The sequence below is a fragment of the Lutjanus erythropterus genome, chromosome 20 (assembly GCF_056507025.1).
Source record: "Lutjanus erythropterus isolate fLutEry1 chromosome 20, fLutEry1.hap2, whole genome shotgun sequence".
NCBI lineage: Eukaryota > Metazoa > Chordata > Actinopteri > Lutjaniformes > Lutjanidae > Lutjanus > Lutjanus erythropterus.
In genome coordinates this window covers 19,964,688-19,991,332 of record NC_139336.1, presented here as the reverse complement: position 1 = coordinate 19,991,332, position 26,645 = coordinate 19,964,688, and the positions used below count along the sequence as shown (strand labels likewise).

Sequence of the window (26,645 nt, the reverse complement as noted above, 5' to 3'; positions counted from 1 at the left end):
GTATTTCTGTTTAATAGCGAAAATATGTGTGATATTTCATTTTCTTGACATTTTGTGAGTTTATTTTCTTTATTAATTGGATGTACCAAACGTAATGTAGTGTACGTAACCTAGCGAACTCACCACTCTCACATGTCTCCCATCTGAAATGAGTAACCATGGAGACTTTCTAAAAACAGTGTTATTGTCTGATTGCTGAAGTTTCGTGCCCCATCAGTCTTCTTTTTCACAATGTCGGCATGTTCCCAGATCTCAGCAATTATCTCGGTGTGACTGACAGAAATGATGGACAAAATTATAAAAATAAGACCCAAGTTGTAACAAACACAACTTATTCTCCGTATACAAGCAGCCAGTCGTCACACACGTACCCTGATACAGACCTTGTAAATGATGTAGACTAACGCACAGTAAAAACACCATGAGGCTGCTAACTCTCACTGCTGAGATCTGCTTTTATGAGGATTTAACACCCATGACCAAAGTGTAATGTGTTTTCAGCATGAGCCATAAAAGCAAATCAACTGTAGTCCAACAAAACAAATCCAATCATTGCGTCCTGTCTGCGGATGATGAATGTCTTTATGTTCTGTGAATGAGCCATGTAACCCTTTCAAAGTGAAACCATGACTGACATTTGAATTGAAGGCTGTTGTAGGATGTCAACTGCCCAAACTGGGAAGTTTAACTGCGACTTTAAAGGGATTATTCAGATTATTTGAAGGTATGAGGTACTTATTGATAGTCGGTGTATTACCTACAGTAGATGACACGGCCTGCAGTTTGGAAAAGAGGAATACTAGCACAGAAGCTAAGTATTGCTGTGGACAAATAACAAAACATCAAAATCTGTTTAGATGTACCATATATTTAGAATATTTTCACCACTTTACCTCACTGTCAGACAGCCTTTCACCCCAAAACAACCAAACTCCACCAGCGAAATATGTCATTTTACCTCACAGGACAGGGGAGAGACCGCTACCTTGATTGGTTAGTTTGTTTGTGTTATTGTTTGACTTATATGAATCCGAACGGTCCTTTTGAAATGCAGTCACACAATGACAGGAACAAACTATTTGATTGAGGCAGAGACGGGCAATATTTGGCTTATACAATGGTAGCTGTAACATATACTAAAGCTGGTACTCCTCTCTGCTTCTCCAAACCAGCAGCAGGACGACCGCCATCTACTGCAGGTAATACACTCACTATCGATAAATACCTCGTACAACATCACTTCAGAAAATCCGAACTAGCCCTTTAAAGATTTTACTGATCGTGAAACAGCCTTATTCAGATCCCTGAGCATGTTGTGGTCTTTATTTAAAGATAAAGAAATGCTGTGAAATTCAATAATAAAAAAAAATAAAAACAAGTAGAATCACAATGAACAAAATTATCAAAAAAAATAAGTGTATTTTCACACCACCTACATGTAATTTTGTAATTTTGTATCTGTGTTTTAATGTGTCAAAATGTTTTGTACCTCAATAATGCATTTTCTCAACTATTAACTGTGAATATTTGTTGTCACAATAAAACATATTAAAGTGTAACAGAGACAAGTAAAATCACTGAGTGTCTGATCTCAGCCACAAACCCTGAACACTGAGTTCATACTCTGTTCAACTCAAACACCTCCGACATGCGTTTCACTATAAACTTCAGTTCTTTAAACATTTATCCTTTGTTGTTAGGATAGCATGATCAGCAATAAGCCGCTCCATGTTTTCCTGTTTGCCTTGTTTCAGAGCAGCACTTTTCACACTGAGACAAAGCAAGCAGTAATGAGATACATTTCAGCAGAGAGTTTTATGAATTAGTAATGATTTCATAAGTGGATTCTGCTCCGTTTTCCTTTGAGGCACTAGATGTGACTTATGAGAACATGCAAATTTTAGTCTGTGTGAAGCACCACTGTCTTTGTTGTATGACAAATGAGTTAATCTGGATAAGTTGCAACTTCATAGCTTTGGTGTCATGATATTAGCAGCCATTTAAAGTAAGCATCATTTTACACTATGCAGAAAATGTCTCTCCACTAATAGTCTTTCAGTCAAAGCAGAAGAAGTTAAATAATCCTGTGATGACTCTGACTTCCAGTGTTAGCACACTTTCAGCCACAAAGTCCTCTGATGAAGCAAATTACCTCAACAGTAGTTATTTGATGTTATCATAGGCAGGCATTCTGTATGTGTGGCATTATTTGTAACCATCATAGTGTCATGCAATGTAGTAAGTTGAATTAGAACCACAAGGACGTTGATGTACACGGAGACTTAAGATTTTGTCATGCCTAAAGCGTGAGTAAATTGGGCTCTCTGTGTTGCGTAACTTTGCTCATTATAATATGTGGAAGTAAGATTGTGCTTAATTGGGCCTTAAAGGAAAGTTCCAGTGTGACTTGCTCATTTTCACATTCGCCATCTCTTTGAAAGTAAGTGTACCCACACCAGGTAACACAACTGAATATTTTAATATTTTAATAGTACTTTTGCAGGGCATTCTAGTAAGTCGCATACAATGTAATACTGATGTACCCAGTTTGAATCTGGCTAGAGATATTTGATGTATAACATATGTCAGTCCTCCCTCTCCCTACATTTCCTGTCACTATATATTGGTCTGTCTGCCAGCCATGAACTGAGGCTGTGATAACTTGACTTTTCATACAGCACCACAGGTTTTTATTAAGTTAGTTTTTTATTTTGTCTAATGCTTTAGTTTATGTACAAACACTGCTAAACTTATGGCATAACATTAGCCTCCGCTGTAGTATGTGTTTTAGTGCTTACTAGCAAAATTAGCATGCTAACATGCTAAACTAAACAAAAGCATAAACATTATAGCCTACCACTTTAGCATTATCATGTTAAGATTTTGCATACCCCAGTACATAGTATGTCAAATGCAGTATGCCAAAAATACCAGGATGTCCTTCTGCATCCGGTTGTATTTTGCAGTATGCAAGACAGCATGCTTTTGGCCATTCTGACCCACAATCCTCTGTGCAGTGCGAGACACAGTATGTCATATCATCTGAGACACTGAAAAAGCACAGACTGATAACAGCTCATTCGCTGTGTTCCATATCGCATGATTTATTTGTCCTTGGCAAAGCAGTACGTCCCAATTGTACGCATACTGCATGCAACAGTACATACTTTGTAAGGGCAGTCGTAGTAGGTAACGAAACTGCACGCAATTGGAACACAGCAAGTGTGCTTTTAATAATTACAGGATGTTCTTTTCAAGAGTTTATTTTGAAAAAATAAACATCTACAATATCAAGTGTACCAATTTCCTAAATAAAAAACATGACGGTGGAAATTACCAAATAAATGATCCATTCACAATGAGATTTCTTTCTAAATAAATATACGTGACATACAATACTATAACAGGCAAAGTTGTGTTGTGAATGTTAAAACACTGTTTCTATTACATATGAATCATCTGTGGCAAAAGGGCATTGTAATTTTAAACCTTTATACATTTCAGTAATTTCATAACACGTTCACATTCCAGCTGAGAAAATAAGAGCCCTGAATCCCAGTAGTGACAGTGAGCAGCAACAGCTGTAGTGTTGTTATGAGGTCATTATAGGCCATTGCACTTTGGGTTGTGGGAAATTACTGTTAGTTATTAAGTAGGACTGTTTGTCCCTGAGGTGTTATAGTCCCTTATTTTAACAATGGCACATTCCTGCTCTCTCTCTCTCTCTCTCTCTCTCTCTCTCTCTCTCTCTCTCTCTCTCTCTCTCTCTCTCTCTCTCTCTCTCTCCCTCTCTCTCTCTCTCTCTCTCTTTTAAATGACTGAAAGCTGATATTTATGAGTCTTTGGTGGATTTTTTCTGTGCATATTGCATTATTTAAGAGTTCAGGCAAAACAACAGGAAACAAATCTACACTGTTAATGATTTATAAAAAAGCGTTTCATCAAAAGGAATTGAACACATTTATGACATATGATAGCGTGAACAAAACATTCTTTCATGAGTGAAAGTGATGATTTAAACATTTACATGTACCTCTGCCTTCTTATTTCAGTTTTAAATTAAAAAAAAAAAAAAGCACAACTAAATGACTGTCACAGTATCTTTCAAAATAATACCCGATGACTTGTACTTTTCTTAATTGCATGAAATGATAATATGGCATATAAATGCATTGGACATGGGAGTCAGTATTCAGAATTAATTTGAGGCTGACGCACTTTTCAAGAACAAACAATAAGTTAATGATCTGTTATTTGAGCTGCATGTTATTAAGTATATCAATGTTTTTCTAACTTAATGAGAGAACAATTGGTGGCCAAGGCAGTTCCCGGTTCTTCATCAAGTCTCTAATCTCTCTCCTCGTACCGCTGATGTCAAGGTTCACAGAGCTACAGTCCATCTGCGTAATCGGAGGTGTGTGTATGACCTCAGTACCCTGTGGCGTACGCCCACTTGCGAGGATCTGACTGAGCTTGGAGTCCGGCATCTTGACGAAGCACCGCCTGCACCACTGCTCCAGTTGATGAGAGGAACTCTGTCGTGTGGTTCTTTGAAGCCAAACCATCCATGATGTTCTATAAACAGAAGTAATGTAGAAAAAGATATGCAGACAGACTGAACAGATGCGGCATAATGTTTATGTAAAATCCTTTTATCATCAAAATACTGCCTTTGCTCAGAAGAACCTCCTTATCAGCCTGTTGGTGTGTTAATCAACAATCAGTGAGATGCCAAAATCATGCTACATTGAGATAACTAACAGATACAAACAAGAATTCAAATCTAGTTTAGTGGACTCAAAGTGAAGATCATATTTATTGCTTTTGGAGCAGCAAATGCTTTTACATCTCAGTCAAGGAGGGACTTATGATCAGGCAAAGGTCATCAATTGCCTTAGGCTCCAAGATAACAAAAGCCCTATAAAACATATCATAAAGTTACAATTAAGGATATTCTCTTCTCTTTTTAACCTTTCGCTTGTTAATAATGTCTTTCTAAAACAAAAAATGCTAAAATGGCATCAGAAACGGCTCGGTGAGGTGTAAAGACTGCTGCAAAATGAAGCAAAGCTACCCCAGCAGTACCTCACCAGACTAAAGAACAGCTTCTTTCCTGAGGCTGTGAGGTTCCACCAAAAAAAATGTATTTTTATGATGTATTATTTAATCAAAGAAAATGGAGAGAACGAGGAATGTGGAGGGCCCCATGTCTGTGTTTATCTTAGACTCCAAAATGGCTAAATCCACATTTGACTCCAGATAGTATCTCTACCAAATGTCTGCAAGGGAGTGTATATAGTTTCTTCTCCTTTATTACCCTCAGTGGTATATTTAAAAGATATTATATTGTGATGTCCAAGTGTTCTGTCTGCAGAGAGGGAAACTTGCCAACTGTTTTCATGTTAGAATGTATTCAGAAAAATATTTGCTTTCATTTTGTGATCAGATTACCACACCAGTGCTGAAATATTTTTCTTCCTGTTACATTATACACATCCCTGAAGGTAAATATAATGAACAGTATCCCTAGTGTCGGGGCTCAGTGTTAGCTAGACTTTTGGTTGAAGGATTGTCTCATCTACACACCAAACCACAGTGCTATTAGTCATATATATCAGTATTGTTTGTGGTTTGACACTCACTTTGTCAAAGCCAGGCTCTGCTACAGTAGTGTTGGGAGTCAGCTGGTTGTGGAGCCTTGGATCTGACACGGCTTTTTCCAGATCGTAGTCAAAGAAAAGTGCGTTCAGAATGACCTACAAAACAGCAAACATTTCAGCCAACAATAACTTAACAGGCAAGAAGTGACACTTCATTCATCTAACCAACAATTTAAAGGTGCAATATGTAAGGACTGGCCACCCGCTGATTTCATTTTCCAAACAAAGGGGGCAGCATATCAGCAGAGTAACCGCCAGCTGCTGCTAACTGTAGCCGCCATTCATTAGTTTTCTCAGTTAGCTGTGCAGCTAGCAGCTCCAGAGCACCAGGGGAGTGTTGGTGTTTCCACCACTACCACATGAGCTTTAGATAAGGGTTTAAGGCCAGGATAGGTGGAGCGGCACCAGAATCAGCACCAGAAAATAACGGAACCAGGTTGTGTTTTTGCAATTGTGTGTTGACGTGTTGCCATGAACTACTGCGTGGATTCACCTAGACAACAAGGCGCAGAAAGCCTCGGCACGATCAAGTGTGGGAGTGTTTTAGACAGAGATGCAACAGTTTGGCTCTCTTTAGCTCTACAAACTGGACATGAGTTATCTGCTCTGCATGAGCGCTGGAGGTGAAGCACCGAGCGACCCGTCCTTCTCCTGCAGCTGCAGCAGCTTCATCGCCCTGTTTAATTTTTTGTGTCAGCACCCAAGCACGATATACGAGATTTATCAACTAGTGGAACGTGTTTCTGTCAGTAGAAGTCACTTGAAATAGATGTTCTAGAAGTTTCTTCTTCACCTCTGTGTTAAAAGTGATGCCTGCACCGCTGCTGTTAACTTTACACCACGTGTCATCTGACGGTGTTATTCTTACTTTCTGTTCACTTTATCAGCCACATTTGAGTGAGAAATGGCTAAAAATAATGTGACAGACTGTCTGTAACTAATTTCAGTCAGCAGAAAAACGACGAAAAGTATTTTCTTTGCCTCGCACTGATGCAAAAATACACTGCGAGTGATCATCTTACGTGCATATGACTCCAGTGATGAAATAACTTCATGTCATTACCAGTTTCTGTCTTAAGTTAAAATACTGATTGTCCAGTTTAGTGAAGGGTCGACAGTAATTAGCGATTAAATGAATGTGCATCACAGCTCCTTTTGATTTGAGGTTTAGTGTTTTCTGATCAGGCATCAGACATGGAGTCAATTAGATAGGGTGGAAATTAAACAACTAGAGCCACTTTTATCATTATTCTAATGTGCTTTATGTCTATTTTTCAGGATTGTGATTGAATACAATATCGATCTATTAATGAGACAAGTTTTTAATATGCCTTTTAGGTAAATTAATTGTTATATAATTGAGTAATAAAAAACATAGTTATTAGATTAATCGATTAACCAAAAAAAAAAAAAAAATCAATAGATTAACTGTTTAAAAAATAATCGTTAGGTGCAGCCCTACACCATACATATGTCAAAACTGTTTTTTCGTCACATTCTGTTAATAATTTCTTACATATTGGACCTTTAAATGTTGCACAGCTGTATTAACTTCAGTGTCTTACCTGAGCAATAGAAGTAGTGATTTTCGTTCCTCCCGAGGCTCCGACCACCATCTTGACTTTGTTGTTTTTGTCAAAGAAGATGGTTGGACACATAGAAGACATTGGCCTTTTTCCTTTTAACAGAATTGAATGGTAGTTTACTTAAAAGGTCAAATGAAACAAGTGTGTCCTTAAAGTATTTGTCCCCACTGGGAGTTTTATTGTATCATTATCTCACAACATTGAATCAAATTAGATTTAATATGATTCTTTTTTATTCATGGTCATCTTTAATGGTAATTCAACACGTGATGTCTGAATTATGTGAAAGTACTGCAAAGATGTCTGCAACATGTTTGCATGTCTGCAACACTGTTTTTAGTTGTTTTTATGCAGAAGTTTTGCATGGCTCAGTAAAGCTAAATAAGACAAAGACCAGTGACATATTGATATTGGACAGAAATATTACATCATACTGGGAGTACAGTAGTAGTAGTCGTAATAGTAATAATGGCTGACAGAAGTTCCTCAGGGTTTTATTCTCAGAACAATCCTCTTTGCCCTTTATCTGCTTCCCTTGGGTTCCATTCTTATAAGATAGTCTTATAATATGATCTCTCTTTCCATTGTTCCACTATTTCAAAGATGATATGCAATACTCTTTAAAGCCACTCTTGGACTGTATAAAGGACATCAAAGTTTGGATGGCTTTAAACTTTTTCAACTTCAGTGAGAGCAAAATCAAAGTCCTGATATTTGAAGTGAAGTGGCGCCTGTGATGCCCCTTATATGACCCTGTCATTTGTGACCCAGTCTCCTGCTAAGGTCAAGTCTTTTTTAAAATCATTTCGCAATTTTGAAAAGGTTAAGATTTTATTGTTCATTTACAAATTACTACATGGGATAGTTCCAACCTATCTGTCCATCCTTTTACACCTACACATCCCATCGACGTCACTCAGGTGAGGTTGTTCCACGATCGAGGCTGAAGCACAGAAGAGATTAAACCTTTGCGGTTGTAGCCTCCAAACACCTGGAACGAGTTGCCTTTACAAGTTTGGCTGGCCCTGACACTGCCCCAGTTTTCCAATCCTGTCCTAAAACACATCTTTAATGTTTGTCTTTTAACATACCATGAGAGTTTTTATCATTTTTTAAAATTGTGTTGTTTTATTGTATTGTTGTTGTTGTCTGTTTTTTGTGTCTTTTTTTTGGTATATTTGATTGTACAGCAATTTGGTCAACTGTTGTTTTTGAATGTGGATCGTATAGTAGTGGTATAGTACAAAGCACTGTATGAATAGTATCATCTAATGTGTGATTGCAATTTATTTATAAAACATTTTTCTGCTGTACTACTCTGTTTCACCCAGTCTATTTATTTACACCAAGAGGAATCCAGTAAAGAGTGAACAACTTTTACAGCTTCAAAAATGTAAATCTACCTTGATTCGATGTTGTAAAACAATAAAAGATTTAACTCTGAAAACTTTGGAATAATAAAATATAATGCACAGCGTCAAGAAGGACGGGCTTCTGCATGACCTTCAGTCAGCCCACTGTTGAACAACCAATCTATATTACAGTCTTACTGGTTTTGAGAACCCTTATGTGTGTGTGTGTGTGTGTTGTGTGTGCTGATCTTAATATAACCTGGCCTGATGAAGTTGTTCGGTGAAGGAGGGAGCCCAAAGCCGTTTGTGACGTGCGGGGAGCTGAAGTCGTCCATCTCATTGTTGAGAATTATCCCTGTTGATCTTGACATGACCTTCGAGCCCAAACTGCAGGAAAAGAATCAGCATTAAGATATCAGGGGAGTTGCAGCAATTGACTGTCACTGGTAAGAATATTTGTCTGGCTGTACTGGTGGTTGATGGTGCTGGTAGCGGCCACAGCACTTCCATCCTCTGCTACTACAGAGAGGTGTGATGTCCCGTGGTCGTCAGGCAGGAAAAACTCTGGCTCATAGTAGTTCATGTGTTGTGTAGTGTCATCTGAGATCTTTTTACGGATGCCTTCGGCATAGGAACTTGAAGTCATATTCCGGATGAGCTTTGGAAGAGAAAGTGGGACATTAAATCTATCAGACGTTAGATAGATGAAATTTATCATATAACTTCATTAGGCACAGTTTTACATTTTACCCATATATCTGCTGAGTTTGCATAATGTGTTCACTTTAGTAGCTTTAGAAACATCACTCAAATATTTTTAATGGTTACATTCTGGCCATGGGAGTGGAACTGGCCTGCAATCTTACTGATAAGAATGCTTTAAAGGCTACCTGTATCTTCTGCCCAGGGTCAGGCTCTGCTATTGCTTCCTGAGAGAAGGCTCTGTTCTTTCAGTTGAAACATTTCCAACTGATTAATACAATAAACAAAGACAACCTCAAGTATTTTATTTCTCACTGGGAAATCAACGGATTTCTATGAAAAATCATTCAAATTAATCAAATATACAGCATGTATGCCAAACCTGTCTCCTAGAAGAGCAAATGTATTTTGGAGGGAACATATTGCCACCAAGATTACATTTTTATCATGATAATGAGGAAAAGTTGGAAATAACAAGTAGGGCAAGTTATTGCTAAAATGCTAACATATCTTTCCCCTTATATTATAATTTTCACTCGTAGCAGCTGTGGCATGATTGTGATCTTTTGGGTTGTATTTTGGCACTCTGATGACGTTAGAGAAAGGTTATGGTTTAATATTAAAGATACTGTGAAGCAGGAAGGAGTTTGGAGTTTGTCACACCACAGAAATATGTGTTAACCACCCAGCCAAATTTGAATGATTAAAAAATAAAATAATAATAATAAAAAAAAATCTGAAACACTGGTGCCACATGTGCTCTGCTGTCTCAATGTCAAACACCACTACGACCTGAAATCGACCTGAAACACGAACGCTCCAGCTAGCAGCTTTATTGGACATGTCCAGACCTTATTTTTTCTGATACTGTTGAACCAAACTCCATTCCAAAAGCAGGGACCATGACTTTTCACAGTAAAAACTTTTGTTCATCATCCATCACTAAGACAGTTTTCTGATTCGCTTTGATCTAGAGACACACGTCATTTACTCAGTAACATCATTAACTAAACAGTGATGAAGAGTTTGCCACAGACTGGCTGCTTTTACTGTGCATATGTTCATCCAAAAGGGGACGTGGTCATTGGATGTGATGCATGGCTGTTCTCATCCATCCTCCCCAGCTCCACCCTCTACTTATTTAAAAAACTTATTTAAAGGTACCATGGGTAAAATATGAGAATGTCCGGCAGCACCCGCAACGTCAGAACGCTAACAAGCAGAAAGCATTATTTAATTATTTATTTTATTGTTTATTTCAGGAGGGACAATAAGCAATACATGTGATGTAACAGATATAGCTAAAAGCTCATTTTCAGCTTTAGTCCCTGCTGAGGCCTTAAGATTGGTACAAGTGTTTTTCCCTACTTACAAGAGGAGCTGCTGTTTTTGCCTCCGGGTAGGTAGCACAAAAACAGTGTGATTCCCCAGAAACTAAAGCCAATGCTTTAACTGTTTGTTTTGAGCGGAGACCATCATCTTACTTCTGTGATGTTGAGAAACTCCCGATCCCCAAGTAAGGTCCTCTTTGCATAAGCAAAACGGAAGGCCTCCGTGATGCGATGGTAGGTTAGGATTTTTTTCTCTGTGCTCGCCACGCTGTCTGAGGTGAACTTGTATCCTGGAGGAAATACAACAATCATCAGCAACTCAATTTGAACCACAGCCTCGCTCATCTGTCTTCATTCGGTTGCCTGTTCAGGTATAGGAGACAGCTAAAATGGACTTGACCCAGCCAGTTCCTGTGTTTTTATTTAGTCTAAAAGCTGCTGTGACCAGACCATGGGTATTAGCCTGAGATGACAGCCCACAGAGGCAAACAGGAAGAAGGCTGAGGGAACCAGAGAGTTTGGGTTTGATGGGTTTCAGCTGTCGGACAGAGGCAGGAGTCACAGTAAATCAGCAGGATGAAAGTTTTGGGCAGTTGCTGAAATGTGAGCATGAAGCCTCTGCCACCCGACTGTGTCCAATTAGAGGTAAATTGGTGAGATTAGTGTTCGTGTGTGAGGCATGGGGGCACAGCGAGTGGGTGGCCAGTCAGAGGAAAGGAAAGGTTCAGAGAGATTAATTACTTTAGAAGGAAGTTTCACATCTAATCCTCTGAGGCAGACACTGTCACTGTACTGAAAAGAAGCAGAGAGATGGTGTATTCAGTGTGGACGGTTGGGATTTTCTGCAGTGACCAGTCAACATGGAGAAAGTTAAATCAGAAATATCATTAAATGATGAAAGAGATGATAGACCAAGGTAACAATGATTTGATCAGCAACGTGTTCATGAAATTTCATCTGGTGCTTAACTTTGGATCTTAATTACTCCAACTAGTCACTCCTCCAGTTGTTTTAGCTTCATTCTCTAACCTGAAGGAAGTTACATGTCTATGTATATATTTCTGACATAGCACATACAAGTCCACTGTCCTGAATTTCACCCATTCTCATCTGGTCATCAACAATGTGAACATTACATAAAAATGTAATCTTTTTTTTTAAACCTACAAGATATCTGTTGCAGCCATATCATATTGATAAATACATTAAATCATAGCATTACAAATTTAGATCTGATTTAGATGCTTTAGAAAGTAGTTTAAGACTGTCTTAGGTAACTTGAAGTCAGCAAAGCATTTTATTTTAAGAGCAGATTTGTTGTACAGTAGATCAGCATGCAGCTCACAGTGGAGTCCTTTCTGAGAGACTGACTGGCAAACTGAAGGCAGCTCACATTAAAGCACATTCTCTCCCACTCAGGGTGTTTTTGGACAAAGCATCAAGGCTTACCAGTCAAGATGTTTAATATCAGTGAGAGCACAGGGCCGCTAGCGGGGGCATTGGGAACAGCCATGGTGTACTCCCCCACATTCACCCTTAAAGGGTTCTCATCCAAGACAGGCACATAATCCCTCAGATCCTCCATTGTGATGATACCGCCTAAACACGGATTGACACACACTGTGAATGCACACTTGGACAGAACTGGGAACACAAATCCTCCTTAACATGGAAATTAGATGTGCAGAGAGTGGTGCATGGTGATATATTTTATTATATGTCCTGGAGTCTTTTTAGCAATGACTTTTAGTGACAATGGTAGTGGCAAAAATGAAAATTATTATAATGTGTTTCATTAATGTGCATCAGGATTAAAGACACATGATGTATCTGCAAAAATAGCTGTTTGGAATGTAAAATAAAGTCTAGATTAAGACTCAGTTTTGTAACTTCGCTGCTGTAAGTAAAAAAAAAAAAAGTGGCTTGTCAATCTTAATGGGAGACTGAAGTCTATTCATGTCAAGTAACTGCACCTTTCCTGGTGATCTGACCTGATGAGGAATGAGACAAACAAAGAAAAGCACCTTTTCTATAAATAATACGATATACGACTTCAGACTGTCATCAACTTTTCTAGCCTGTCATAAACAGACCAATTACAAATGCCAGTTGGTGTAAAATCTCTCAGTTCATTTCAGATAGATTAATAATTGAAATAGACTGGGCATTGCCACTTAGCCTGACCTCCAAGTTTTCCCTGTGGCCACTTACAGTATTGCAGCGAAAAATTCCCTACAGCCTCCCAGACTTCCCCCATAAACCACCACTGTAAAAGAGCTGCAAACAAGGTCAATCATGGCTCTTTTTTGTGAGTAATTTTTGATCAACTGAGGTTGTATATTTGTAAAACTTTTCTAGAGTTGTGAAAAATGATTTCAAAATATGTCACGCCATCGTAATGTAAAGTCAGTGGGCCACATACTGCGGAGGTAAATAAACATTTATATCTGCCAGAGCAAATGAAAAATGAGTTCACAGATTTATCTTGTTCCCAGGCTATCAACTTTCTAAATTCAAATAAAGCAATAAAAAAAAAACTACCTGCTGCCTGAATATCTGTCACAAGGTTCTGAGCCAGTTCTCCCTTGTAGAAAGCATCTGGACCCTCTTCGGCTATTTTCCTGTAAGTTTGTGCAAGCCTGGTAAATTTAACGGTGTCATTTTCTTTTAGGACATCACCGTTTTTCCCACAAAACACTTCACTGAAATAGAGAGAAAATATCATTTAGGATGGTAATGAACATGTTTTAAGTGACTTTCAAATAATCAGACAGTGACTATGTACACATTATGCTGAAGTCTCTCACCATAGGGCTATGTCATTAATGATGATATCCTTCTTTTTGGACACAGCAAGGGCGAGTGCTCTGCCCAAAGGGAAACCATTTTCTGCAAGATCAATGCTCGGCTGGAACAAGTCTTTCCAGGGCAGTTTGCCATGTCGTTTGTGTGCCATCTCATAACCTCGAATCTCCCCTGGTACAGCAATAGATAAACCTCCTACCAACCATGGAAACCAAGGAAATAAAGACTTAAATTACTGCTTCATAAGTTATTCAGACATTATTTTGGGACATACATACTACTATGGGATTTGTTGGATTGCACCAACAAAGATTCATTTTTAAAACAGATTAACTGATGGTTTAACTTCAAATTATGCTGCACCAAACTTTTAAACTATGTTAAAATGAAATTAAAAAACATTAAATTCTCTCTTTAATTCTCATAGTTTAAACAAGATTAAAATTTAATGCTGTTGTAGTTTAAACTCCAATTTAAAATGTGATCCAGTATAAACTTTAAATTTCCACTTGAGGAGGTTTAACTTTTAGTCGCTGTCAGGCAATCTCTTTGCTATGTTGTTGTCTGTCTTCTAGTCTTCTATTATTTGGCCACTTTGCTCCACCATTAATTTGGCCAACTGTTAACTATTTAGTTAGCTAACAAATAATGTTATGTTCTGTTAACTTTTTTAATCTAGCAGCAAACAGTGTAACTTTTTATCAAATTTTTTCTTGCAAATTTTAAAAAAACTTATCACTTAGCAAATATTGTAATGTTTTGATAACCTTTTCCTTTTTATACTTTTTATAAACTTGTAAGCTAGCTGCCAAACAATTTTTAACTTTTTAGCAAGCTGTCTAAATTCAGGTACCTCTGCACGTACACTTCCTGTTTTGAGTGTTTAAGTGTGTTCACATTGACATTTATGGCAAAATGAAGTGTACTGATAGTTGTACTTAAAACAGCCATGTTTTATTTGCCATGCACTATATGGCTGTTGAATTGAAGCCACCAGTAAATGTATATAGCTAAGATTTGGTACTGCAAATCTAATAAAAATCAACATATTATACGTATATATTTCAGTCAGTATGAGGAGGGAGGGCTGGCCTGTTGTCAGTGAAGATTACAGCATATTTTTAACCTCCCAAGAAACCAAGGAGAGACAAAAGTGAAGAAAAAAAGAAAAATGAAGTTAATTAACTCACATTAAACCTAGTTTTGCTAAACTCTCATTAGGACTAATCTTAGATAAAGTTTATTTTTGTTTGTGCAACCCCATCAACCCAAACTTTTTTCTTTACTGAGAGTCTGTTACAGCTCTTGGAGATTATATGATTTAATTTGACTGACACTAACTTAAGGTCATCATCTTGCATAATAATGTTAACAATAGGCTCCCACTCATTTCCATGTCTGATAGCACTGGTTAAACATTACCTTGCTGGGATAAATCGCTACTATTCCCGAACATGTTCTCAGTTGCATTGATTGGTGCCGTCTCCCTGGCATCAATGGTCTCAACCTTCCCTGTGAATGAGTCACAAATCAGGAAATGCGGTTAGAGTCCAGATGATCAGACAGTTGTACAGGATTGTTGTGTCAGTGGGAAAGGTAAATAACAAAAGTATTTGGTGGTGATGATGTTTGTTAGAGTAAAGGTACCAGTTTTTGCATCGTAGATGGTGAAAAACAGTCCTCCTCCGATGCCCATACTGTGGGCGTTCATAAGCCCAACACACAGTAAAGCAGCTATAGAGGCATCTACTGCAGACCCCCCTGCCATCAGTATGTCTCTGTGGTAAAATTAATTAAAAGGGAGGGAAGTGGTGGAGGATTAATTTTAAGATTATAAGACCCCGTGTTGGCAAAGACAAATAAATGAAATACAGTGGGTTCACACAAATTTGTATATACGCTTAAGTCACGTATGTATGTGTTATTTTGTATATGACTACAGGCATGTATGAGTCTGTTTGCAACAACGTGCCTGTCCTGAAGAATGTTTTCACGTGTGAGCTCTCACCTGCCGACCTCTGAACATGGCCCAGCATCTGCTGCCACAGCTGCCTTGAAGTACACCTGCTCGCTCGGATGCTTCCTTCTCCCAACACCGAAGAAGACACCCACAAAAGTGGTGGCAGCTGCCAATAGCAGCAACGCCAGGGCCACAATTATTGTCTTCTTTGCCATTTTTATAGTCCAGGAACAATAAATACTTTTCTTTATGCCTGCCAAGAGAAAAAAGAAACTATTTGTATTTCTGAATGTATGAAAATGCACCTGCCGAGAGCTGTGCCCTGTAAAATAAGAAACTAGTGAAACAAACTCAAATCCCAAATCAGTAGAATTACACATCTCATAGATCAAAAGGATTAATCCTTTACAAAGTATGCATACCACATATGACATGCAATACAGGTTTGAATAATGTATTATCAGCAGGATCAATAAATATTGATAAATTTGAAGCAATGTAAAATCTCGAATGAAAGTTCAAACCTACAATTGAGGTTTACATATTAAAACATCAATTACATAAAAGGTTATACATATCAAATCGATCCAGTAATTCAAAGTTAAGAAAATCCTCTAAACTGCAGAGCAACTAATTAAATTCAGAAAAGCTGATATATGTTTTGAGGAACAGCATTCAAAATACCCTGATGAGAACTGTTTGCTGAAATGTTGGCGTCATTAATAGTTATAAAAATTAATACAGGTATTACTCTGTGGAATATAAGTATGTCTGACAGGAAGACTTTATCTAGCAAACAATGTAATGTTTTGTTAACTTTTAGTCTAAAATGGATTGCGATAAAACTTGCATTTCCTTCCTCTGTTCTTTACTGATGTGTGAACAATAGGATATTATTTGACTGACTTGCTTGTAGAACCACTTTGCTACACAAAGCCCATAAAAACACCTATAAAAACTTCAGCAGAGCAATGCAGTCAAAAACAAAAAGGCCAGCTATTGTCATTTTCTGATGTAACATTGAAATAGCATTAAAATCACCACATAAAATTAGATTGAAGCCAGCTATAAGGAGTTCTCAAGTCTGCTAAATAACTGAGATTTCTTTCTGGCTTCAGGGGTAGTATATATATATATATACATTAATTATGTGGTATTTTTCACCGCGATAAAAAACAATCCAACATTAAAAGCCTACCTAGAATTATTTCTCTTTGACGTCTTGTGATTTAATTTTGTCTTTCCCCTGCTGTCACCATTACCACGTCTTGTTTGAATGAAAGAGAGAGAGCTTGCTTGCTCTTGTTACAGAGCGCACCTGGATGACATATTTCTGCTTTTACATGAATCCCAGTTGAGAGCGGGTACTGTGATTGATTTCCTTCTGTGAGGAACACAGCGTGTGGCCAAATGTATTTTAGAAAAGAAACAGCAACAGCTGACTTCAAAACTGTGCTTAGCGTGAAAATAACGAGTGACGACAACCTTCCTAGAAATGTAGTGGATATTTGTCTTTGATATGTAGTGGAGTGAAAGTCATACATTTCCAATAAAACAAATACTCAAGTAAACTACAGATGCTCAAAAAATGTACTTAAGTACAGTACTCAAGTACATGTACTTCATTACTGTCCACCACTGCAAGTTTCTGAAGAGGTGAACCAGAAACTGTACCATTAGGGTCACTGATAACATCAGAGGGCATGGACTGTATTTTTGTTGGTTTTTAGTTGTTTTAGATGAGACAAAACTTTTCAGAGGACGATTAAGCCTCTTTACATTCCAAGACATGAATCTCAAAGGATGGCCTCATCATCTATATTAAGCCGTATCAAAACACATGTAGGGTCAGTAGTCTGAAACAGTGCACACAGGCTGCATATAACAACACAGTGGAAAATAAGAAGAATAAGAAGAATAAGAACAAAAAAAAAGCTGTCATAGGAAAAAATAGTAATAGGAAAAAATTCCCACATGGAAAAAAAAAAACAAACAGATCAAACATTAAAAAAAACCCAAGGAATACAGATTTTAGACTTTTACATTTGTTAAGTTTCTTGTATATCAGTTTCAGTGGCATGACAGCTAAAGTTAGTCAGTGACAGACCAGTGATTTGTGTCATACTGGCATGAACTACTGAGTGCAGGCTCTTCAGATCAACAGGTAGTGCAGGTTAAGCACCAAACAGCAGCAGGGTAGCCATCTCTTTAGCTTTGTTGTTCAGAGCTTTGCAGCCTTTCCCCCCAGTTTTGCATCCAAGGTACATTCTGTTTGCCATTTCAGTGTCCAGCAACATCTCGCGTTGTGCACGATGATAAGAAATGAGTTACTTCAAAGGTTTCCCAGGGGCAGGCAGGTGAAAGTTTAAGTGAACGCTGGGAGCCACACAGACACAGACCTGCTCACTTTGGGTCATGCTGTTGTAAAAATCTGATGGCCCCTGAATTACTTTTTAAGTGACCCTGACAGATTATTACTAGGAATTTGCATCTTTGTTTTCAGTCACAGCATATGCTAACAGAATTAGGTTAAATGTTGGTAAGTAAGTAACTACAAAAGTCAACAGACAATGTGGGACAAAAGTTTGTTAACAGTTCACATACACTCACTCACTGCTCATCTTTACTATTTCGAAAGCTCCTGGAGTCATGTTTTTTTCTTTTTACTAAAAGATATCAAATTGCTTAAAGAATACTCCACGAATTTAACATTGTACTCATCCAGCATCAGATTCATTAGAGACAGTTTAGGATCAAAATTGATGCAGCAAATCCAGTGATATTATTTCAGCACTTCTTTCTTGTCAAAACCAAAGATAGAAAACTATTGCTTTTAGTTTTCTTGGTCAAAATCTGGCACCTATATTACCCACAATGCAACTTAACAGCTGGCATTTCAACAGAGGTTCCAGTGTTATGCTAGTAGCAGCTAATGTAGGCTTCTTCATACCTTGATCATACCATGTACATTTGCTTATCTTCCACCATATTGATTTCTACCATATTAGTGTTATTTAAAAAAAAATATCTTCAGGTTTATATTATTATTATTATTAATAATAATAATAATAATAAGAGGAAGAAGTAGAAGAAGAAAAAGAAGGAGAAGAAGAAGAATTGTGTAATCACGTTTACAGTGAAACTGTGATATTATCATACTCTATATTGACAGCAGTCAATAAATCAACGCACAGTTCTCACATTCTTAACATCATGATCAGGTCTTTTATTGCAGGAGAGAAGATTATGAATGAATTACTCTGTCAGTTCATAGTTGTGCAGTTGAATATTGTTTGCCTTTCTGCTCCTCCTGATCAGCTGTTCCCCTGTTCTCAATTAATGATCACACCACGCTTACATATCACTTCACAGTTTCAAGCCTCAGATTATCATAATTATCACCATAACAGACAAACAAACAATATAATAGCAAATATATATATATATATAAAAAGAAAATAGCACACAACAAAAACCTCACCACAGGAAAAAGCAAAGAATGTAATATTTTGTTAACTTTATATCTTGGTTCCCCTTTAAACAAATACGGACATCCATGTAGCTTCAATAAAACAGAATGAATAAAAATAATAATGTTTGATCACAGTATTGCATTGTTATTTCACTGCAGACTGCAAGGTCACTCTGACAGTTTGAAATCAAGATCTCATTCACTCAAAAACCAAGCCGTCAAACACCCAGCAGCACCATATCCCTGAGTGATGTATCCACAATGAACAACACTAAAAGTTATGCTGTGGCTGATGGGAATTAAGTTATTAATTGTTATGTCCTAAACCAAGTACGTGTTGCACAAGGCTGACCTATTGGCATGAGATCAAATTATATATGGAGTCCCGTGTGCAGCAGTACAATCCCAACCTCACTTTACATTGTTTAAGTGTGTCTGCACGGTTTGTCTTTAAAACCTCACTGCTTAACAGGCTGTGGAGGAAACACCACTATGAGGATGTGTGCTTTTCAATATTTGCCAATCCATGGAGCTCCAGGCTAGAAGATTATACTAAATTTACTTTTTACATGTCCTGTCAGGCTACGTTGAAACACTGGCTTCTCCAGCAACACAGCTACACACCAGCATGTTCGCTGTGGAAAATTCCAGTCTGGAACATCTGTGTTTGTTTGCCTGTCTTTGTTAATCCTTAACAAACTTTTAAGAAGGAGTAGATGTTTATAGCGATTAAACTGAGGGATTTGTCAATGGAGTCTGGCAGGCAGTAAGACTGGCAGTCACTGAACTCAAACTCCAGAGTGTGTATTTTCAGAGCAGTGGGCTTTTGTTTTCAGGATAATAGGCTTAGCTTTACATTGACAGAGAATTGACAAATATTAAAAACTGATCAACTTACAGTGTAGGACTTGCTGTCGCTTGTCGTTGTCATAGTATAACGTTTCATACGTCTTGCGCTCCTGTTCAGTGTCCCTGCAGGCAAACTGCCTGAGCCTCAAGTCTGGGGAGGAGTGGGCATGGATAAACCATAGCATATAAAATAGGGATTTAATCCATTTAATATGGTGTCTACGGCTCCAATTCACCATTATGACTCTAGTACTCATTTTCAAATGCTAAGATCTTACATTTGTCCTTTAACTAATGCTGTCAATCAAATAAATACCTACATTGAAATCAGTGGCAAGAGGTAAAAGTATGGAAAATCTGTACTCAGATAGAAGTACTGTTACATTAGTGAAATATTACTCAAGTACAAGTAGAACTACTGGTGTTAAAAAAAATACTCAAGTAAAAGTACAAAGTATTCTTCTCAAAAACTACTCTGAGCTCTCACAGAGAACTCACAGTGAACTGTGAACCTTATTAGTCATTATTTGGGTGCTTGAAAATTAAATAGTTACAACAAAAAATATTACATTATTAAAAATTATTCACTTCCACCTCAGTGGGTTTAATAATAAAAAAAATCTATCAAAATTTTTGGGGGTGTCTAAAAAACCCAAAGATTCAAGTTTACCTAAAGAAGAAAATTAAATTATCTCAACAAAAAATTTATAGCTGGTAAAAACTCAACTAAAGAGTCATAGTCGCATCTCCACACCTGTGGTGGCTGCAGCATTTTTTAAACTTTTTATTTTTTAATGTGTTGGTTTTCATTGTACTGTTTGCAATCAAATAGTAATATTGGCTAAAAAAAAATGCAAATAACAGGTTTGGATATTAACTCAAATTGTAGTCCTACTCTCGCAAATTGTAATTTTGAAAGGTAGTAAAGTAGATTACAGAGCATAATCCACACAAGTAAGAGAAAGACTCCTCTAACTACTCATACAAGTTCAAAAAAGGCTTACTTACAATAAGGTGAGTAGTTGTATTTCTTTACTTCCATCCCTGCTGAAATGTGCACTCAAAACGAGCAGCCCACAGAGTAACAGAGAGGGATTTTGAAAGGTGTATTAAGGGCTCTGCTAACCAGTAAACTTCTAAACTGCTGTGTGAAAGTATAGGAAATATTTTTGTTTGTCTAGGATGATCTGACTGTGAGTCAGTATATCCTCCTGGCAGTTTTTTTCAATAGCCAATAAGAATATCTTAACAAAAAAAAAAAAAAGAAAGAAAAGAAAAAAGCCTTGAATGTTTCAGTTTGATATTATCTTTCATTTACTCCAAACCCTAAATCCTACTGTCATGCAATTTCTTTGGTGTGCCAAGGGACTGAAGCCAGATCACAAAACAGGCAAGTGAGTCCATACAGTTGCACAACATAAGACCTACAGCTGAACATTACTGTACACAACCTTTGCTTTTATTTTATACAAAATGCCTTCACAGCTTGAAGTTACTTCAGCAGTGAAAACCTAAAATAAAAGTAAATTTTGTGAGGTGAAAACTGTGGACAAATTCAAATTCAAAACCAAATCCTTGTCATAGACTTGGATTAAACATCGTATCACCTGGATGGTTGAAATGAACCTTCGCAGACATGTCAAACAGTTTTTTTTGTCTTACCTTGACTCCTCTTGGCAGGGCTCAGCAGCAGGCTGCTCACTGCGTGCGTCTGGTACGATCTGTAACAGCTGACAGGTCAGGAGACTTACTGTGGTTCTCATTCAATCATTCATTAAACTTTAACCCACCCCATCATAAACACATATCTTCCTTGTTATGGTCTTCTAGTCTTTGCAGATAGAGGCAGAAAAGACAACTTAAGCCGACATTCAAGTGATCACTGAAATAGTCACCTGTGCTCAATCTTCGCATTGCTTTTTAACATACCACAGAGCAGTTGAGTGACCCTGAAACTGAGAGGAAACTACAATTCCTCAGATGAATGGCTCTTTATCTGCAGTGGCACTCAAACCTATCTGCAACACATATTAACTATTTACTGGATGAACAGTTCTTTATCTGCTGTTCTACACTAACAAAGATGAACAAACAGTCAGTTTGCTGGCGTTTCATTTCAGATAGATGACATATGACTCTAGGTAGGCAACATTTCACAAGATCATAAATTAGAGACCTGTTTCACAGATCTGATGCAGCGCAGCTCTATGACAAATATTGTTCTTGGCGCGACGGCTCAAAAAAACTGTCATTTTAAAGTTTTCAATAAAGTGCCTCCTCACCGGGAAAATGAAGGCCTTCAGGGCTGCGAGGGGGAAGATCGCATCTGCCACGAGGGGAGGAGAGAACACTCAGCACGAGCTGCAGGGGGAAACAGCATGAAGGGCTGCAGAGCTGCATCAGGAGGATCAGTTAAATAAGCAGCCATGCCAATGGGTGGAGGGCAACAGGGACAGGACTGATTCTCAGCTGTGATACTGAGGCCCAGGTAATAATGGTTTTCCGGTATGACAAGTGTTAACGGTTCACAGAGAAAGGAAAACACAAAGCCACTAATCAAATTTGTTTAAGCTCCAGACAGCATGAGGTTGAGGAGGGGTACACCTGCAATTAGACAGGAGATTATGTTTAGGTCAAAGGTGATGCAGGTGAACAGAGCTTTTTCTTAAAGAATGAACAGTGCTATGACATCGTATTTTAGCAAAGCCTTTCCACTTCCAATAGCGGGATTTAAATATGTATTATCATCATCTTTGGCTTTTAATACACACAAAAATACTTGTAACATATGTAATTGAAAGTGACATCCATCCAAGGAGTCCCTGTCTATTTTTTCAGTCATTTGGTCCCTGTGCTGAATATTTAGTTACAGCTGTGACAACACCAACACTTAATGTTTGTGTTTTCACAGCTGTAGCCCATCAGCTGTACTAAATATCAATAACTAGTTACAAAGCTCCATTTCAAACAGAAACGGGCAAAGGTATGTAAGAAAATATTGCACTCATGGGAGTGACTGCAGCCTGACAAAACATGGTTAACCACGGTCAAATCAAACAAATTAATGGCTCACTTCTTGAGGATTACCATCTTTTTTTTCATCAGAGTGAGATTAATGGATATGAGCAACTCAGCCCTTATTCTCAGCCTGGATAAGCGCTGTCTTGGAGTCTGTACTCATACTGGTGACCCACTGTGTGAAGCTGAGCTGAGGGTAAAACAGAAAATATTTTCTCCTTAAAATATGATCTAGTTTCACCCAAATCAGTAAATAAAGTTATATATTTGTGATTTCGTACAGAAACAATCCAGTCCCCTCAAAAAACAAACTGAAATACTCTGATTTTGACTTCATAGGAACTTTAACAACAAAAGTTTGGTTTATTATATTCATGAAAATCTTTTGCATTTAGGCTTTATTTTGATAGACAGGAAATACAGGGGAGATTGAGGGGACATACAGCAAAGGGCCGGGGCCCGACTCAAATCCACACCATTGCAGTTAAGACTCAGCCATGGTACCTGCTCTACAAGGTGATCTACTAGACCAGCCATGAAAAGAGATTTTAATACAAAATATAGCCTCCATATATGCAGATAATCTGTTGAAGAGCTAACATCTCAAACTGGACATCTAGTTCTGTACAGTGGAGTCTTTTCCTAACCCTCTCCAGAACAGATTAAATGACTTTATCATATGTGCTGCCTTGTTTGACTTTTTCTTCCTCTTCAACATAATGTTTTGCCCCTTTCTTCATCTCTTGTAAACAATATTACTTTGAGTATATAAAGAATGTGTGTCAGAGCCTGATAAATACTACACATAGTGCTGTGGTGGTTCCACGACAGTCAGACTTCGCCGGTCTATAAATCAATTCCTGCGCTGGAGGCATGTGAGCCGGACCACCAGAACACCCCAACAGAAAAGTAAGAATCATACTTTTGGATTGAAACTGTATGGTGGAGCACCAGCTCATCCTAAATCAGCACCACCATGAAGAGTGAGACACAGTCAGACACAGTTATTGTCACACCATCCCCATGATTCACAGTGAATGGTTGTAAACTCAGAGTGACTGAGATAAGCAACATCTGGAGAACAAGCAGCCCAGGAAATAATACAAAATATCATAAAAACATGCTGTATGTCCACTCCTGGAGCGTCCTTATAGCTGTCATCTCTGGCACTTTCCTGCACCAAAACATCTACTGCATGTGTCTGAAGCCAGGGTCAGTGAGCTGCTTTAAACTTTTCAAACATCACTTGTTTATCTCTTTCTAAACTTGATCTGATCCTTTTGTGTAAGATCAGTCAGGATTGTTCAGTGCTGCTACACTAAGTTAGAAATCAAAAGCAGTTTTCCCATGAACCATCTCACATCAATTCTTAAGTAGGCAGTCATAACACTAGTTTTATCTGCTTTGGTGTCTCCTTTTATTAAACAACATAATGCATTGTTATGAAATGCCCTTCAGAACCACACATGAATTTTCTGACTGGCATCCCTGAACAGGATAGCTATCTTAGATATAGGCACAAAATAACTTGGTTAGGAGAGGATCATGTTTTGTTCATAAAATATCCATTTGTTTTTGTTTGAGGAGTGATCATGGTCAGAATTTGAACAAAACAGTGTTGGCTGGCAGAAGGAAACAGCAGTATCCAGTCTGAAAGTCTGGAAGTAGCAGGTTATAAAGACTACGGTGTAGACCTGCTCCATATGAAAAGTGCCCTGACATAACTAATGCAATTTGGTACTATACAAATAAAACTGACTTGACTTGGTAAAATAAGAATCTGCTACCTGTATCTGCGGCAAAATAACTATATTACTCTGTTCTCCAGCATGGAGTTCACCACTGTTTCTGTGGCTTTGCACTTTAGTCTGGGAAATTATCCGACTTATTACACTCAGTCACACGGGGTTGTTCAGTGATGTAAGAGGGTTGTTGCAGTATATTATACAGAGCTGACAGTGGATTATGGTTTGAAAGGCCCTGACTCATCTCACATTCTCGCTGACCAGACAGCCAGAAGTTGTGATGACTAATTAAATGCAATATATTCAATGATTAATTTTGAAGTAATCCAAAAATATCCCATAAATAATCAGTAATCAGTAGTATTTTTCTTTTGTAATCCAATGCATTAATGATTACAACAATCTGTTGTCATTTCAAAGTAGTTTGACTCAGCCCTGTTAAAGTGTAACTTGTTACCGGGATGAAAGGCAATATTTTACCCTTCCCCCTCTTGTTAAGAGTCTGTTGCACCTCTAACCATGTCCAAGACAGACAGATATGACAGATGCATATGGAGTAAACTTACACATCACTGTAGCAAGATGAGAAATTAAATGAGCTACATGTAAGAACTGGCCACCTGTTGAATTTATACTCCAAACAATTACCAGAAAGTTGGTGGTTTTTTGTTCTTTCAGTTAAGAGCTAACTTAGCAAACATACAGTATTAACACTGTCAATAACATTATACAGTCAGCTGTATTTAAAAGCATCGAAACCGATGTCAACTCTTGTTTAGGTTTTTATCACTTCTTCTTTGCCATTCATGGCGTCTTGCCCTCGCTACTTCTTCATGCTCTCATGTTGGACTGAGGGCTGACTGGACGCTACAGTGAGACGCTATTTGCCTCATAAAGTGCAAAGTGGAATCATGAGACAGGGCTAAGTGGTTCACGTGCTAACTTCAGAACAGCCAGTAAAACATGCTGGCTTGCAAACTGCAACCGGATGCAGTAGGACATCCTAGCATTTTGGGCACACTGCATCTTTACAGTCTCTTTCTGGCATGCTAGGTAGTATTATATGATTTTGGAACACACAGCATACATAGACATGTTTGACGTAACGTTTAAACTGTTATTTCTTCACATTCTGTTGATAATATTGCTCCTTTAATGATAAGAGCTATTTATTTGTGTGCTACAACTCTGCCTACTTATCTGCTCTTTAAATCACATCTTGCTTTTGAGAAAAAAATTGTAACCAAAATTGAGAAATTTATATTTCATAATTCTGATTTCATGATGATCAAACACAGACAGCAACACCCAGCCACTGAGAAGAAAAGGAACATTTCTGATATTTCTCGGAAGACCTTTTCTTGTCATTAAAAAAAAAAACTATTAGGGACAAATCAAATAAACAAACTAATGACTAATGACTAAATTTAATTTGGACTTTTAAAAAGTAAACTGAAAAGCAATGTTTCAAATTTGTTGCACCTGTAACCACACCCACCAGTGATGTCACTGTATAATAATACACCCTGGAAAATACTTCTCCATCATGCAGTAAGGCAGCTCAACCACTTGAGGTAAGCTGCTGTTTTGTTGCTCTTCAGAGATGCATCACCACTGATCCATTTGACTTGAATTATTAAAACCTCTCTACTACTCAAACTTGCATGTTTTTCAGAATTTGATTAAATGGGCCTACCAGCTCATCTGTCTGGGCTTGATCAGTGCTGTTCCTAATTTAATGGACACCCAAACTTGAGCTTAGTCAGTCCACATAGCTGGTGGATGTACTATGGGCTGTTTTGCAATTCAAACAGGGGAGATTTAGTGTTATTACTCAGCATCAGTAGACTGCCCAGACTGCAGCTACTTACCTGTCATGAAAGTACAGTACAGCTCTGTCCACTGTCCCCAAAATACTATGCATGAGTCAGCCTGCCAAAATTTCCAAGTTTTTAAATATCTTAAACATGCATGGTCTTAACATCCAGCCGAGTCTTCGCCGAGCTTTAACGGACATGTACTGCATTAATAAAGCCTGGTAATCTGAGATCCACAGGGGATGGACAGATCAATATGAGTATCTTTAAAATGTAATGCAATCCAATGCAACAGCCATGCAATAAATAACACCATTGTAAAACCAGAATGTGATTGTTAAGAGTGTC

The 26,645-nt window shown here is 37.9% G+C and overlaps 1 protein-coding gene across 2 annotated transcripts; it reads right to left on the bottom strand.

Annotated features, from left to right (window-relative positions):
* Positions 1-3,247: 3,247 nt before the first annotated feature.
* Positions 3,248-21,527, bottom strand: ggt1b (gamma-glutamyltransferase 1b). Of its 2 annotated transcripts, none has more exons than XM_084746011.1 (13): positions 21,380-21,527; positions 15,445-15,649; positions 15,084-15,214; positions 14,859-14,948; positions 13,439-13,631; positions 13,173-13,333; positions 12,081-12,230; positions 10,785-10,921; positions 9,069-9,256; positions 8,858-8,985; positions 7,226-7,338; positions 5,643-5,756; positions 3,248-4,575 (listed from the first exon to the last, which is right to left on the bottom strand). In XM_084746011.1, exons 2-13 carry the CDS (start codon positions 15,609-15,611, stop codon positions 4,429-4,431), a joined length of 1,719 nt encoding a protein of 572 aa, XP_084602137.1. In that variant the 5' UTR covers positions 15,612-15,649; positions 21,380-21,527; the 3' UTR covers positions 3,248-4,428. The 2 variants fall into 2 exon arrangements, with proteins under 2 accessions (XP_084602137.1, XP_084602138.1); XM_084746012.1 differs by lacking the exon at positions 21,380-21,527 and adding an exon at positions 19,767-19,868.
* Between the last annotated feature and the right edge of the window lie 5,118 nt (positions 21,528-26,645).